The following is a 16,675-nucleotide window of genomic DNA, read 5'->3' on the forward strand; positions in this document are numbered from 1 at the left end:
TTTGTGAGTCTTCTGTGTGGGTCAGTGAAGGGGTGGTAGGACGCAAGTGTGTCAGACAGTGAGTAAATTTCTGTGTGTGTGCGAGCCTGTGTGCATACTGTATGTATATGGTACATGTAGTGCAATAGTGTAACACGGGCTGGCATTGTGTGTTTTTCCTCTCAGCCTCTCTCTTTTTTTTTTTCATCTGTGTAGGCCCAATCATATTTGAACAGCTGCACTCGAAAATAAAACACTCAATGGCCTTCTGCGGGGGGAAAATGGGTCTCTCCATCTGAGTGCATTAGTTCAAAACATTTTGTAAACACTGGCATCAACCATTAGCATCAACCTAGTCGTAACCTTTTCCAAATGGTGTGGTATTTATTATTGTTCATTATAATTTATTTCCAGAATGAACGAAATAATGATTTTGGACTACAGTGCCACATGCCCTAGTGCCCAAAAATACAAAAAAAATAAACCGAATGAACTATACCTCATGTACCGCAACTCAATTCATCACGGTTTAAATTTGCCATTTTTATTGTTATTATTTTAATACTAACTGTCATAATCATTATGTGTATGACAGCTTTAAAGGTTACCAAAAGACCTTTCCAGAACATCCACAGTTTGTAAAGTTTTCTTTAGATTAAAGGTTTATTACTGGATTACTTATTTCACACATACTTTTGCTTACGCAAATCTACGTTTTTAATTGTACCCTCTGATATCTGTACAGAACGACTACAATAAATTCTGTACGTCTAACCTGGCAAGGTACTTGAACTGTAGTAAAAGCCACAATGTAACCCAGGTCACATTTTGATGGTGTACGCAATTAATTATTTATGATCCAAAGAAGCCTACTGTAGGGCAGTACGAGCTATATATGTGTCACCCAGGTGTTTTCTCTGGCAGCAGTTACAAAGTGCCATTGTTTTATTTTAGCACAGCAGTATACACAATCATAAATTAAACTGTGTGCTTATGGACGCATGCACACTCCCGCTGTGTGCACACATACGTGTGTCTGTATGCGTATGGCTGTGTATGTCAGGCCTGAGTCAGTGAATTGACTCTGTACTGTAGGCAGCTGCAAGTTCGTGCTGTCTCATGGGCCGAGGGGCAGACATCCTATGCTACACACTGATCTCTAACTCAAGGTTGGCCACTGTAGGCTCTTTGTGCCCCCTGTTACATGGTGGCATAAGCTTTTATTTGTCTCTATCCGAGGCGGTACAGTCTCATGGCATGCAAACGTTTTGAGTCTGAGCTGCACGATAGATCTTTGACAGTACAAATAATTTTTAAGGGAAAGTTTGTTAAGTTTTAGCCAGCATGGTTGACTCCCTTAATTCTTCCCTTTCCAAATGTCTGTCAAGTGCTGGCTACGTGTAGACCAATCTGATCAGGCTGAATTAAAGACATGTGAGTTGGGCTTTCAGTGGAGCCATTTCACTTTATAAACTGTCTTAGAGACTGGCACCAAATGCAAAGGAAAGACTGCATTTTGGAATGAAAAGGCATGTGTCTGATGATTTTGTAGTTTTGAGAAACTAAATGTAGCCTTGTGGTTACAAATATAACTGAGCCACATTCTGCAGATTCCTCAACCACATGAAAAAAACATCTCCGGTTTTAAATTTTTACATAAACTAACTAGACGAACCGGCCTGGTTGTGCAAATTAGATGTGATTATAGGCAAATGTACCGCAAATAGTAGTGATGAACAGTCAAATATCACCCTGCTTGAAAACAAGGTTTATAATGTATGGCGATGTGTGTTGAGTAACTGCAATGATAAATGTATTTTCTGTTGCAATACCCGATACTCAACAGAAAGCGGTTCTCAATCCTTTTAAGTTTTTATTTGTTTTCACCTGACGGCAGCTCTATCTAAGATCTTACACTCTAACCTCCTAACCCTGATGTTTTCCTCCAGGCAGCCATGACATAACCACCCAGGAAGTGTGGGTTTGCATGGCTGCTACGGTAACAGGAGTAGAGGAGGACAGAGGAAATATGAGCTTTGTGACGGAGCAGAGCAGGGGTGGAGGCCTATGTCCTGACATAGCATAATCTTTCTCAAATGTCTAAGCCATGGAGTAGGGGCTCCCAGCCCAATCATATTCCTCCAACCTACCTAGTCTCTATAGTATCCACCTTCCCTCTAGCGACCTTTACATCCATGAATTAGGTAATCTTGCACCTACACACACTGCATGAATGCGAGTCACATTTTAAGACACAAAGAAAGGAGACCAGTTACACAAATAGATGTATCAATGTGCCTATCAATGCATATCAAACAGTGCAGGTTTATATTGTTTTCTTACAGCTTTATATAGAAAGCCAATTAGAGTTACTTCCTGGAAACTGGAGGCTTTTACTGGTTCCCTCGTGGATTATAGGTAAATATACTGTACATATAACCTCTAACCAATGATGCCATCACTACCTCTGCTGCTGCCAACAAGTAAGGCTTCATTTCTCACCCTGAGGGTTATCCCCTTCTTTCTCTCTGTCACTCCGGCTCTTAAGGTTCAAACACTAAAAATACAGCGAATAGCCCAAAAGGCTAATATTTAATTTACTCATGCCAGTGATGTAGTGCTCTGCTTGACTTGACGACAGCATAGTGTATTTGCCACCGAGTGATATTGGCCTCTTGTTTAAATAAACCTTTAAGCAACCAACTCATGTATAACTCATATCTTATTGTACACAGCTCAGGGACTAAGGCATGGGGCTTTATAAAAGTAGGTGTCTGAACACCCTAACAATTTTTAATCCTACCCACCCTAACCCAATCCCACCCATTTCATCTGGGCCATCTGTTCAAAACACCACTAATACACATGTGCATGCATACATACGACTCAACAGCCTTCGAACGCATGGCAGACATGACATGACATGACATGACATGACATGACATGACATGACTCGACATGACTCGACATGACTCTCTGCTGTTGAAGTCTGTATTTTATGCCACAATGAGTCACCATTAAAGGCTGGTTGGACAATGGTACAGTATTTTAGTAGGAATAAGTATAAGGAATATAAAGAAATTGGAGTAAACTGTAAAGTTTAAAAAAGTCGTAGCTTAGTTTCTGCGTTCTTCATGATAAAGCACCAAACATTATTCAGTTACTATCCTAGCTGTAGAAGGATGCAAAGATCAAAGTGTGACTCATCATAGAGTAGACAATGTTACCAGAGTATTAGGTCTGTGTGAACAAGCATTTGTGTTATGTCTACGCCTGTGTGTGTGTATGTGTGGTGGCCCCCTTGCCATATGTGCCCTGTGCTGATTTACAGTGCTAGGGGCCAGTGCACACAAACAAGGCCTCTTCATCTGCTGCACACATTGGAGAACAGACAGCAGACTCCTCTCCCATGAGTTTCTGATTGCAGCCATCACTCTTTAATGTGGAGATTGTGCCTGTGTGTTTGCACGTGTGTCTGTGTTTGGAGTAGTCGGTGCTGTGTCCCCGTGTTTACCTCCGCACACTAATAAACTTGTATTACTCTACAGTGTAACTAAATCAGATTTATACTGTTGATACAAAGCTCAAAGTTCCACCGTTACTGAACATTGATCCATCAACAGGCCTATCATTCATCTAACTTGCCATTTGATACTAATTTGCTGCACTGCATTTTTTACACTTCTCCACGAGATCAAAAAGAGTTTGAAATCTTTATGACAGCTTACAGCACTCACAAACATTCACCACTGAGGGCTATTGTTTAGCCTTGACCTACTAATTGCTTTTAAGATTGACAACATGTACTGTCTTGCCAAGTGGTGATTGCATTAATAATTCACAAAAATACTGATAAAGAGGCAGTTATCGCCACACCATCTTCTGGCTTTGGCTCTAAGGTAATAACATTTTAAAGTTTAAGGATGTAAGAATCTACTCCACACTAATACTGTGGTCTGTGACGGTCAGTGAGACAGTCTCAGATACAAACAGGAAGTAGAATAGAACAAATGGATTGCAAAAGATAGCTATTTCAAGCAGTTATGAATGTCCTCACTTGACTTTTGAAAAAGATAAAAAAACGTTTGAATTTTCCAGATACTTCCTCTCTCACATCTCAGCAGCGTCTTCATCTGAATTAATCATTTGTCTGGGCCGTATAAGATAATAGCAAGTGTGAGAAGGAGCTGAATTAAAAAATTTTTTTTGCTTACTCTCAACATCAGCAAATTTACCTGAATATAGGTGTATGACCAGGCTTGGGTTTATTCCATGAGAAGTGAGAGGGCACTGAGAGGAACTGTTCCCCAGGCCCATCCTTCTTCAGGCTGTGCAGGGCCTCATCTGAAGGAGAGTCTAGATTAGGAGACATATTTCCTTGGTCATCTAGTCCCAGCTCCCCTTTCCCAGTCTGCATAGCTGTTCTGTCCTGTGAGGTCTTCCTTGTCTTGGATGGGATGTCCGCCTCAGATGGGCAGCACTGGAAGGGCGACATGCCTACAGAGGGACTGCCAACCCAGGTGTCCTCTGTCACACTACCCCTAGGTGAAGGTCCTGGTGTGGGTGTCGGTGAGTGATGAGGCGACAAAGAACCGGCGTAGCAGATGTCGGCGCTAGAGTGTCGCCTCTTCCCACAGGGTGAGGTGGGACGCGAGGAGGGCCTGGAAGGTGGTCGCGGGCTGAGCCAATTTTCATCAGTGACACTGGTGCGTGGCGAGTGGCAGGGGGACTGTCGGGGTGACAGGGTGATGGAGTGGGAGTGCTGCACAAAGGCAGGGTGGTGGTGCTGCCAGTGGGGCTGCTCCTCCAAAACTCCGCTACTGGTTTGAGGGGAGGCACAGCCTGGGGAAGTAAGCGGGGAGCCCAGGGTGAACCGGGCAGCCGCTTCATTTAGCTCTGAATCAACATCATCATAGACGTGTGAGAATGATTCACAGGAGGAGGCATCAGAGAACCAACTCCTAGAGGAGAGGCTGCTGCATGGGCTAGGGCTGAGCGAAGAGTCCCGGTATGAATGATCCAGGGGCAAATACAGGTGGTCTCTGGACAGGGGCCTATCACTGTGGTAGTCCCCATCAGGGCCATTGGCCCTGAGATCCTCATCATTGGCATCCATCTCCTGCTGGCAGCTAGGAGAGATGGAGGTGATCTGGATGCTGGGGCACTCAAAGGCCTTCGGTGCCTCCACAGGAGCAGAGGGCAGCAGTGGGGACGTACCGTACTTTGAGTCTTGTGCCTCATAGCTCGGAGGCTCAGATCCTGGTTTGTGTGACTGAAAGCGTGGGGAAGTGCTGATGACCTGTGAGTGAGACTGCATGCCATGACGAGGCAGGCCAATAGTCTGGTGGTTGGTGACCATAGACTGGGGCTGGCCCACATTTAGAATGTAGAACGATGTGTTGTCATCAGGCTCCAGATCTAGGAGAAGAAAAGAAGAGACGATTCAGATACAGCAATCCAGATATATACAAGTTACAGTTACTACTGTTGTTTTTTTTCTTTATGTTCTTTAACTTGACTTTACTGAGTTAATGAAGACGTACGTTAAAGCAAAATCTAACTCTCTACAGACTACACCTTAGTTGTGTCACAGTTCCTTAAGCCACATTCTTGGAATAACTTATTAGACCTCAGAGGGTAGTGACACATCTGAGGTTGTGTTTCAGAGAACAGAGAAGTGGTTTGGACTCTCCTCTAACTGTCTAATACTTTCAGAAGGCACAAGATAAAATGACGTAATGCGTCATTACACTGAGTCAAACTGCTGATTCTGCATTCCTGCAACTAGTGATGTATTCAGCCTACTGTAGCCTTGTATTACACCAAGACTAGGCTTGAACATCTGGTTGTCAAAATTCGATAAAATTACATGGTCACAGATCCATTTGCGGTTGCGCCCTGAGTTTGCGTTTGAGGCCAGTTTCAGGAAATTAGAGGCCAGAGTGTTGCTGCGTAACAGGCATTGTTCCAAGAGGGATAACCGATGAACAGCACTACTCAGGAAACAAATTCACACAACGGTGCGTGCTGTCGGCTGTCATCACAGCTAGTGCCGGCAGGCTATTTATACCAAAGGTCATCCGGCACAGGCAGTAAGTACACACACACACACACCCGCACACAAACAAATAGACAAGAGCCCATTGTCCGCAATGGCACTACTCTGTTAGAGGTTATTGATAAACTTCACTGGATATGCTCTGATGCTCCCATTGGGAGTAACCACTCATTCCCAGTGTTTCACATGAGAAAAGTTAATTTCACACGCAGAGACATTTTCATATTAGAATTGAGAATTTTTCAAAAGCATCTGAATTTTCACAAACTGTGTCATGCATTAAGTATGTTTACTTTACTTTGGTACAGTAGTAGTAGTACAGTACTACTAATCTAAACATAACTGAACTTTACACAAAACACATGCCTTGTTATTATAAATAGTATCTAACATACAAGTAAAATAATGCATCATGTAACATCAGTCTCCCTGTCACTTTCCTATTTTTGGCTTTTTAAGCTATGGTGCATACAACTTCTGTGTTACCGTGAAAGAAGAGAAAATTAATACCCCTTAGAAAATTGCAAAATGACCAGGGCTAAGCCAATGAGCATTCATAAAACACCTAGCTTGGCTAAAACCATAGTGCAACATAATCTTGTGAAATTATTACACAACACTTCACTGTATTGCTTATATATGCCTACCTGCCTAAAAATAAGAGACATGTTGGGTACCTTTAAAACTCAATAAATATCTAACTTAACTTTTATCAAGCACAGGCATTTGGTTAATTTAAGTTCTCATATTGTTTCCTGACTTTAACAGACCACTAAATATGACAGCTTTGTCAAATTAGACAAGTTCGTAAATAGAAAGGTTTTTGGTTTCTGTCCTCCCATCCTCTCTATCCAACAACAGCAATGGAGGCATGAGCAGCAAGCTCTTTATTTATAGCTGCTCGGTTTCGCACTGGCCCTGCCTGCTTGTCACAAGACCCAGCAGTGGATCCTCTGACGACAGCATCTGAGTGACTGACAGGGAGCAAGAGAAGGACAACACGGTTGAGAGGAAGAGAAAGAGGCTGTGAGGAAAAGAAAAGAAAAAAACTGTATCCTCTCGCTCAATGACAGTCTGAATTGGGAAATAACAAAAGAAAGAACAGAGGAAGAAAAAAAAATGAGAGGAGCATACCAAACCACAGCCAAAGCATTCTCCCTTTCCCATCAACTACACTGCACTGTGCATGATACCACGCTCACAGGAAACAGAAACAACGCCTAGAGTTTTATAGTGACACAGGTTTTTTTTTCCATTGTGGTTTTTGTTGTTTTATCTCGGCTGCAAAATGTTCCCTATCTGCCATAATGATGACAGAGCAAATCCATCCCCAGAGAGTCCTTCATTTTTCCTCTATAAACTAATAAATAAACAGGAAAAGAAAATCAAAACAATTTTCTCCAGGATCCCCTGGTATTTCACTGGGTAAAGCGCATACCATGTGTAGCCTTTACACAGCTTGGGTTAAAATTATGACCCAAGGTCCTTTGCATCGTGTCATCCTCCCCTTTCCCTTTCTGTCAACTAAGCATGACCCCCCTTTGACATGAAAAGAAAACAAACAAACATTGTCTCCAAAGAAGGAGAATGATTTACACACATTGTATTGTATTATATAATTATTCCTTCTAAGAGCTTGTAATTATACTAGACTAATTTAGAGAGGCATTATAAAAGAGGTGAGGGTGAGGTAAGAACACAAAACATAAACATCCATAAGCATCACACTAGAGATCAAGCATTATACCAAATATACTCTAGATATAATCCATAGGTGGCTGAAAACACTTCACCCATGCATGTTCACATGTTGTCCTCACTGAGATGCTTTTCTAAATGGATGAGACGGGCAAACCATCACATCTGCCACAGGATTAATTAGCACGGTTCACTAAAAAAAAAGAAAAAAAAAAGATTGAAAGATGAGGGAGGAAGCGAGATGAGCGATGAGAGATAGTAACCCCACACTATCCAGTGGAAGACAGATATTAAGACAGAGGCACAAGAAAGTATATATAGTATAAGTATATATACAGTATGTCAGTTCTACTACACATATAATACTGATACATGGAACATACTTAAAGAAAAAAGAGGATGTCACTGAAACAGCATTTTATTGAAAAGAATTGGGGATTATGGGGAGATCGGGGTAGGCAGGCAGAGATTGATGAGGAGTTTACAGGTTAAATGTTTTAATGTATTAATGTACCAAGCAGAGAAATGTGCTACATATACTTTTTTGCCCCCATTTATTATTCTTGTTCTACTTCTTCCCGATCTTCACTTAGCAGGAATTCACATGAAACTTAATTTATCAGTTTCATCATGTTTCAGATAATTCAGGGCAGGGCAGGAAAGTCCCAGGTGCTGATTGAGTAATGAGCTGCTGCCTTAGTAAATTAAGTGCTAATTACACACAAATTGCAGCCACAAATTGATGAAAGTTCCAGTGAAATATGCCTTGCGCTTTAATATGTAATTCGTGTGACTTAGTTGATGCATTTTGTTGCGAAAACAACAGGAAAGTATGTTTATTACAATTCAATATGAAAAAAAAAAAGATAAAAAAAAAATGAAAGTACACTTGCTCTACAAGTTTTGGTATAACAAATAAATATGCTTCGGCATATATTTAAACTTCAAGCAGGGCCTCAAGCCTAGCAAAGCACCTCATGCCGACAAAAGCTTACAAGTCTTACAACTTATACACTACTCATCAGCCAGTGGTCTTTTTAGAACCTCTTACTGTGTAAAGGAAAAACTAAACAAGAAAAGCTTTACTTGCTGGATCAGGTAAACTGTCAACTGTAAAAAGCAGCAGTCAGTCAAAACGAATGTAGCAGGTTGACCCATGACCATTGATAGTACATTTCCGATACTGCGCTTTGAACTTTCAAGCCCGCAGTCACATAACAATCGTTTTTTTATTATACGAAGCTAGTGTTTTTCTGCTATGTGTGTAATAGCAAGATCATTTGCATAAATATATAAAAATGTACATCTTGAAAACATATTATGCTGTGGGAGTCTTGGACTTGTATTAGATTCTGTGTTGGCCTGGTGACAGTAATGAGATGCTAACTTCTCTCTGGACTGTCTCTTTCTCAGTCTCCTCAGATAACAGATTAGAAATCCCTCTGCTGAGTTCTCCTACAGTGTCAGTGGTATAACATTCATTCACCATACTGAGTTCAAATTATTAGTTATTATTAACTAGGATTATATTATAAGTTCATGTTTTATTTGCCATGTTATTTATATTCTGTTTTTCTCTTTGGCCCCCCATGCTAATTTGGCAAAGGACAAACAGGAAAAGATGAGATGCCACAAAAAAAAAATCCATCTACATTTCTGCTTTTGCAGAGTTTTACAAATCATAACAGATAAAAAGAGGTAAGTGGTGTTGCACAGATCAGGGTCAGACAGGGGATGACCATGTTACCTGGCCCACAGCCCTCTCCTTGCCCTGAGATAAGATTAGCCTGCTACCTAAAACCCAGTGTGAGGAAAGGGGTGGGTGGTGGGAAACCCCCCCAGTCAAAGCCAAACATCAGTCACCTTAGGACAAGAGGTCAGAGGAGAGGAGAGGAGAGGAGAGGAGAGGAGAGGAGCAAGTGTTGGTACTGTTGTTATATCAATGGCGTTGGTTGCAAAGCCCCTGTGCTGTTCCTGAAAGCTCACTGTCAGTGGGCCACACACTCCTCAAGTGTCCATACATCAGACAGCCAATCCGGTTAAATAAAGATCTCTAAGAGGCTTTGCTGTACCTAAGCTAATAATAGCTCCGCCTCACTGGGAGATGTTTGGGAGGCGCTGATTGTTGGATGTTTGTGACACGCCACAAAGACTGTTGTGTTCTCACGGTAACCACAGGGAACGGCCTGACCCACTGGTGATGGTGGCATCCACTTTGGCTCCTTCACACAAAGCTCAACAGGCCTCTGGCTGACCGTCACAGCGCCTGGGGATTCTCGCATGGGGGATAATCCGTAGAGACTTTGTTCCTCCCTCCGCCTACTCTCACTGCTCACAAAGTGTGTCAGGGTCCTATGACGGGCAGTGACACACAGGCCCACATTCTGAGAAAGCCCAGTTTACTATTGAGGCAGAGAAGGATTTGTCTCTCCCAGAGAACATGACAAGACAAGCTCATTGCTGCCACAGGTTCCTGCTAGTGCGCCCACGGTCTTTCTGTCTACCTCTCTTTGTGTGTATGTGTGCATGTGTATGTGTATGAGTATAAGGGTGTGGGTGGTGTATGAATGTCTGTATGTTCTTTTTTGCCTGTGGTTGTGCCTTCCTGTGTTTCTGCACATACTGTATAGATGCATATGTGAGTGTACCTTTGAGTGTGTGTATGTGCGTACACCCAAACACATATTAGTGTCTTAGGTTACCCTCTAGACCCAACACCATGTGGCGCTTGAGCTAGAAGGTAACCTTAGCCAGAGTTCCCTTTGTGGTGGGCAAGCAGATTGATTAGAACAGGCTCTACTTACATCCCCTGTACAGAAGGCTTTGTGTTAGGGCCAGGCTCCTCTTTCAACTCTTCTCAAGAGCTGCTGACCATCAGACCAGAGCAAAAGTGTGCCAACACGCCATGTCCAAAGGGACTCATGGGATAAATGACATATCTTAGATAAATAATCAATCACATGTTTAAAAAGAGTAAATGTGATATTTTTATTGCAAGAGCTAAATGCTCAATCCCTATTAAACATGTTATGTTGTTTGTTTAATCTGTTAGTCGTCCTTCTGACAGAAGATAAACTTTTACTCAATGTATTCATCCACTTGGACATGGATTTTTTCTTATGCTTTGGTTAGGATGCAAAATCAATTCCTCCACTCATGGTAGCTGCCAATATATACTGAACTATATTATGTGAACTCCTTAGGGGTAATTTTATGTATGGTAACAATAGGGTAGGAATTGCTGTGTATACCATGATTCGTGCATTCAATAATAATAATATTAGTTTACATTTCAGTTTTTAAAAAATCATTTTAAAGTGCAAGACTTAAAAAAAAAAAACTTTTTAAACAATTAAACCTTTTATTTAACATTTGGGTTGCTATACTGAAGATATCTGCAGTGATTCCCAGCAGAGCTCACAAAGGCAAATGTAATTCCTTGTCTCTGGGTTTTCCAAAAACTCTGCAGCTGGCTGGTTGCCTACATTTCTAAACACAGAGTCTGTGACGCACGTGCAAACACGTATTGTAAGAGTTGGCCTACACCTGTGGCTCTAAACCTTACTGACTGGGTGCGTGCCAACCTACTGGTGATCCCTGTGGTTGGGTCTGTGTACATATAACATTCAGTGAGAGTGTGCAAGAGAGAACTACAAATGTAGGGTAAAATAGGGCAGGCTGGGTCTATAAAACGTTATGAGGTACATATACAGTAGAGTCTTGAGGTGTGGGTCTCAGGTTAATCTGGCATCTGCGAGGTCGTGTTATTGTCTTATCCTGTAATGTTATGTTAGGGTAACATCAAAAAGCTTTCTTCTGCCGTCACAGCAGACTCACCAGCCAGCAGAGGCTTAACAATGGCAGTCTAAGCCAACGTTAACATATGCCGGCAGCTAAATTAAGCTCCTAATTAACAATCTCATGCCGAGATAACATTATGGGATAAACATAGAGTGCCAAGTAGCCACCTGAACTAAATACCCACCAACGCACAAAGATCCCTTTCAAACACAATACTAATTGCCTTTAGGGTACATTAATCTGGTACTCTAAAAAAGATCTTAGGTAAAGTTAATACTGATATTTTATTCATAGTAATAGGAAGATTTATTTAAATTGCATTTATAGAGGTGTTTTACACACAGTACAAAAGAACATGGAAATAAGGGGTGGTAAAAGGTGCATATTGTAGCTCCTCTGTCAGCGTCTACACAAGATGCATTCATGCACAGTATTATTATATAGGTCATCTGTGTTTTGGCAGCTCATAGAGCCAAATACATAATCACTCTAATTACATGTGTAAAAAACAGAAGAAAATGATGACTGAAAAATGCAGCCAAAAAACTTCCTGTAAGAGCAAACCTTTAGTAAAAAACTAATTCATCTAGAAACAGGACTAGTAATTCAAACAGGATCCCTGAATTGAACTTACTGTACTGGAGAAAATTCTCACCAGATAACACAGGACAGGTCGGTCATAGAGGATTTTCTCTGGCCGTACAGCTAAACGTCAATAGAAATTAAACTCATTGATGTGTCTTTGAATTACATTCCCCACAACGAGCACATCAATAAAAACAAACAAACCCAAGGTAGACCCCTGGGGTACCTCACCAAAAACTGGTAAACTCAGGCAGTGGTTCTCAACCTGGAAGTAGTGAGTTCATGTCCAGAGGTCACCAAATGGGCTTCGAGAATAAAATAAAATATAAATATAAAAACATATTGTGGCAACGGGCGTGGATGGAGAGACAGGAAGCCAGTCTCAACAATGTCAACCTTTCAATGATATTCATCGCAAAGGACAAAAACACTCTATACTCTGTTTTTACATATATACAAGCCAAGTCAGGTAGGGGTGGGCGATCTAACCAGAAAATAGTATCACAATCTATTTAATTGCAAGCACAATCCACAATCTCAACTGCAATCTTTCTCCTCAGTTTTGAAATGCCCTGTGGATTGCCAGACTAGAGCCATGTCACGGATGATTACACAGCTTTCCATAAGGTGGATGGTTGCAGTAAACCATAAATCTAAAGCTTACTTACATTAAAACCAAATTGCAAAGTAACCTATTTGCCCTTCTGTTTAAATCTATCCTGTTGTATTTGCATATTGTATTTACTGGTGTGCATTTACTGGATCTGAGTGTGTTTGTATGCGCCAAAGAAAACTTTCTTAATTGGATTTCTACAGTTCTTCATGCATTTGCATGACAAAGTCCAGGACACGGATTATTGTAGCTCTTGTAGATGCACAGTATCCAAAATAACATAAGTCGCAGCACAACTAGAACTGCGTCAAGTAATCTATACAAGACAGTTTCCAGAGTTGAACACAAGCCTTATTTCTGAAATCTAGACACATACATAAATTAAGAAAAACAAAAGAGCCTGTCCTCTTAGCCACAGTATCATATACCATAACTGCGTTTTAAGTATGCCAGCCTTAGCTCAAGTCCAGTTGCATGCAAGTTTGAGTGGCCACGTGCAATTTCCCTCCTTAATTTGCCTTCTCCCACTAACCAGGTTTCTTGTGTACATGTAAACACAAAACTCGTCAGATGGTTCGTATTGGTTTTCAGTGGCTACAGTGCATTAGAAGATTGGCCTCCAAGGTGAACACAAGCCGCCTGATGGCCTGCAATAACCCAGAGCAGATAACATCAGAGGCTACTGCTAGCAGGGGTGACATTTAAACAATCTGTCAGGGCTGACTGTGCATGTGCCTAAAAAAAATCACCCGGGGAGAGAGAGAGTGAGAGAGGGAGGGAGAGAAAGAGAGAGGGAGGGAGAGACAGGCAAACAGAGCTTTTGTGTGCCTATGTGTGAGAGAAAGCGAGAGAGAGACAGTCAGTGAGAGAGAAACACAGAGCGGAGAGTTGACATTTACACACTATGAGTCCTGGAGAGCGTAGTGTGGCTACAGTATATACATACCACTGATAAATGCACAAGTGTGTCAACCAATATCCTCCAAACAAGTTCATAACAGATCATAGATGCTGCTGAAATATCCAGCAATCAACAAAGTAATGCAAGATATAAAAATAGGTAAAAATAAGGTTATGTACAGATTCTTAATCTCCACGTCAATAACCACCAACCCACCCTCCTGTCTGTGACTCATCTTCACACAGATTAATTAAACAACTGTACCAGCAGAACCACTTCCCATCCTCTGTGTTGCTTGTGCAGTAGTGTTATGAGGATATGGCAAGGTGATAAAAAGAAATGCAGTGTCCTCAAGTAAAGGGCCCATCTGCTCTGCTTGGTGGATAGCCCTGTTACTTTTTATCAGGCTTGTAATTATTCCAATGTAAAACATTAGAAAAAAAAAAACAGGAATCAAGGAAAATCAGAAAAACGGCAATTTCCCCTCCAAAAGCATAAATGAAAGGGGTTTTTCTAGAAAAACACTACACCTAAAGTACAGAAACCCCTTCCTGTATGTCTTTTTTCACAGCCCTACAAGTTCATACATGTTTAACAAGATGACTAGCATTTACCACAGAGAAACAATTCATGGTTTACACCTTTGAGCATGACGTGCATTACGCGATCAGCGGTTCATATTGTTAAAACCTCTATGCACAATTGGTTTGTAATGCCCTTTTTGCCCAGCTGTCAAAGTCCACATGGTCCACATTCCAACTGTGACCCATGTAGCAGGGTCCACTCAAACACATGGGCCCCTGTTGGAATGTGTACCATCACCCTCTTGAAATTCTTCCTTATTTATCCAATCTAAAACCTCCCGATCATTGTTCTTTGTCAGTAAAAGGCAGCACAACGACCACTGTTTCTTGATAACTCCTTTTGGAATATGTCACACATATAATGGGAGTGGGACAAGAAAAACTGCATGGGGTAGAGGTGCCAATACCGGGCATTAGCCTGACTAAAATATGGCTTTGAGGGGTAGCCGAAAATAAAATGCGGTTCAAACCACCCTAATCCCTGTGTAGCAAGCCGTGCCTCATAGTAAAAGGGGACCAAAGAGAGAAAGAAAAAAATGAAACGAGATGCAGGAGTTCAACAGCTTTCTCTCTGGTGTAATGCAGCCTCTGACATGTTGATACAGCGCAGCCAGCGGTAGCTTCAGTTACACTAAATTTAAACTAGACAGATGCCACACATAGTTACTCATGCCTCACCCCAGGAAACAAACGTCTCATTCATCACACTGGGTGTTGGGACCCCTTCAGTTCAGTGGGGTTAGGGGGCACCCACATGGTGATCTAGTCCCACATGTGGACCTCATGCATGACCGTCTGACATTTGACCTCTCTGTCTTTCACATTTTCATTGAAATATTGGGACCTGCAGGTCCATAAACTCTCCATCTGAAACAATAAGACGTGCAAGGTTTATGACAATTGGTTGTCTGGCTATGAAACACTCCACTGTCCTTGTTATACCTTGAAAAACGATCCAAGCTTTGTTTATTCTTCTCTTCTTTTATGTGTTTTTCCATTTTTGTACATAATATTTCACAAGCTTTACAATTAAAGTGATACTATATTCGGAAAAAATATAAAACGAAAAATTCCCAAGCTAACCGCACATTAGCAAAGAGTCAAGTGTAGCGTACACAATGTAACAATATTAACAAGAATGTTATGTTACACAATTTTTAACCTAAAAATATCTATACATGCTATATATGAAAAAAAAAAGGTTTTCTATTGTTATGTTAGGGAATGTTTTATAATATTTCTGACATACTTCAGGACAGTTTGAATTTAAATGACAGCTGTTTGTCTGAGTGGTGGCTCCCACCCCTCAAAAATAAAAGTCTAGACTATACACAAGACACACCTGGCTAGAGTTGGGAGTGCCGACACACTCACCTGGTGATGTAGCGCACAGCATTCTTCCACTCCTCTCCCCGTTAAGATTGCAAAGCGCTTGAGCTGTAAAAAGTTGAAAGCTCCAGACGTGCTGGGACGAGAGGGGTTCTCCTGCACTAAGTACAAACGAGTCACTAGAACCTGCCGCCTGCTGCCCTCTGCCACTCTCTTTGGGAGCTCAAAATAGTCCACCATGAGAGCGATGTAATTTCAGTCTTTCAGTCTTTCCCACGACTGAGAGGATCGTGGTCTTGGTTCACAGAGGCAGAGCAATGACAACAACATAGACAAGGGCGAAATTACTTTCTCCACTAGCTGCTTTCAGTTTAATAATTTCATTATGATAATGTGCTTTGACATATTCTCATATCAAAGACAGTCCTACAGACACAAGAAATGTCACAGCGCATTAACAGAAAAAAAAAATCCAACCTGGCTAGTCACTAAGTGGTTGTGGTGACTGCTGGCATCTGGAGATTTCATTAGCCCAGATCAAGCTCTCTTATGTCACTGGTGGTCTCTTTCACATCCTGAGAAAGCAGTAAGAAAGGAAAGAAGCCTCAGTCGTCCTGGTGGCAGGTCTATAGCAATCTGCTGCTACGGCAGCAACCAAGAAACCACAATTCTTCTTTCAATTTGTGAGATAAGCAAAAATAAGACACAAATGATGCATATGATTTATGCCAAAAGAGAAAAAGAAAGGTCTAGAAAAGGAGAGCGAGTGGACAAAACTCCTCTTCATGTTCCCCTTACCAGCAGCTAGAGAGCGGTATGCCCCCCTCTCCTTTCATTCCACCCTGCCATCTGAACCCCACATGGCATGTCTGGGCAGACAGCCAGACACCTCAGCTATGGATCTACAACTCCACCACCCATAAAGGGCACTTCAGCCCCCCTGCCTCATACCACCTCTAATGCCCAATGAGGCCACCGCTCGTGACCTGCATAACCCTAACTCACCAATACCTATTTCTACCACTCACACAGCCACTTAACAATAGACAGTCTATCACAAATGGGGTAAGTGGTACTCAAGCCGAAATACACGTTGTAACATTGTGTAAGATGGATTTTTCTATTTT

General features: G+C 41.7%; 1 protein-coding gene across 2 annotated transcripts in view; it reads right to left on the reverse strand.

Annotated features, from left to right (window-relative positions):
- Window positions 1-16,675, reverse strand: part of nfatc3a (nuclear factor of activated T cells 3a) — a 62,522-nt gene that overhangs the window by 37,144 nt on the left and 8,703 nt on the right. Inside the window, exons 1-2 of one of the 2 annotated variants that reach the window (XM_019278881.2) lie at window positions 15,594-15,721; window positions 4,215-5,397 (exon numbers count right to left, since the gene is read on the reverse strand). In XM_019278881.2, the coding sequence (XP_019134426.2) occupies window positions 4,215-5,397; window positions 15,594-15,615 (1,205 nt within the window). In that variant the 5' untranslated portion in view covers window positions 15,616-15,721. Of the gene's footprint in view, window positions 1-4,214; window positions 5,398-15,593; window positions 15,722-16,675 lie in introns of those variants that run through there. The other variant, XM_010730684.3, reaches the window with a different exon arrangement.

This window comes from Larimichthys crocea, chromosome VIII (assembly GCF_000972845.2).
Source record: "Larimichthys crocea isolate SSNF chromosome VIII, L_crocea_2.0, whole genome shotgun sequence".
Lineage (NCBI taxonomy): Eukaryota > Metazoa > Chordata > Actinopteri > Sciaenidae > Larimichthys > Larimichthys crocea.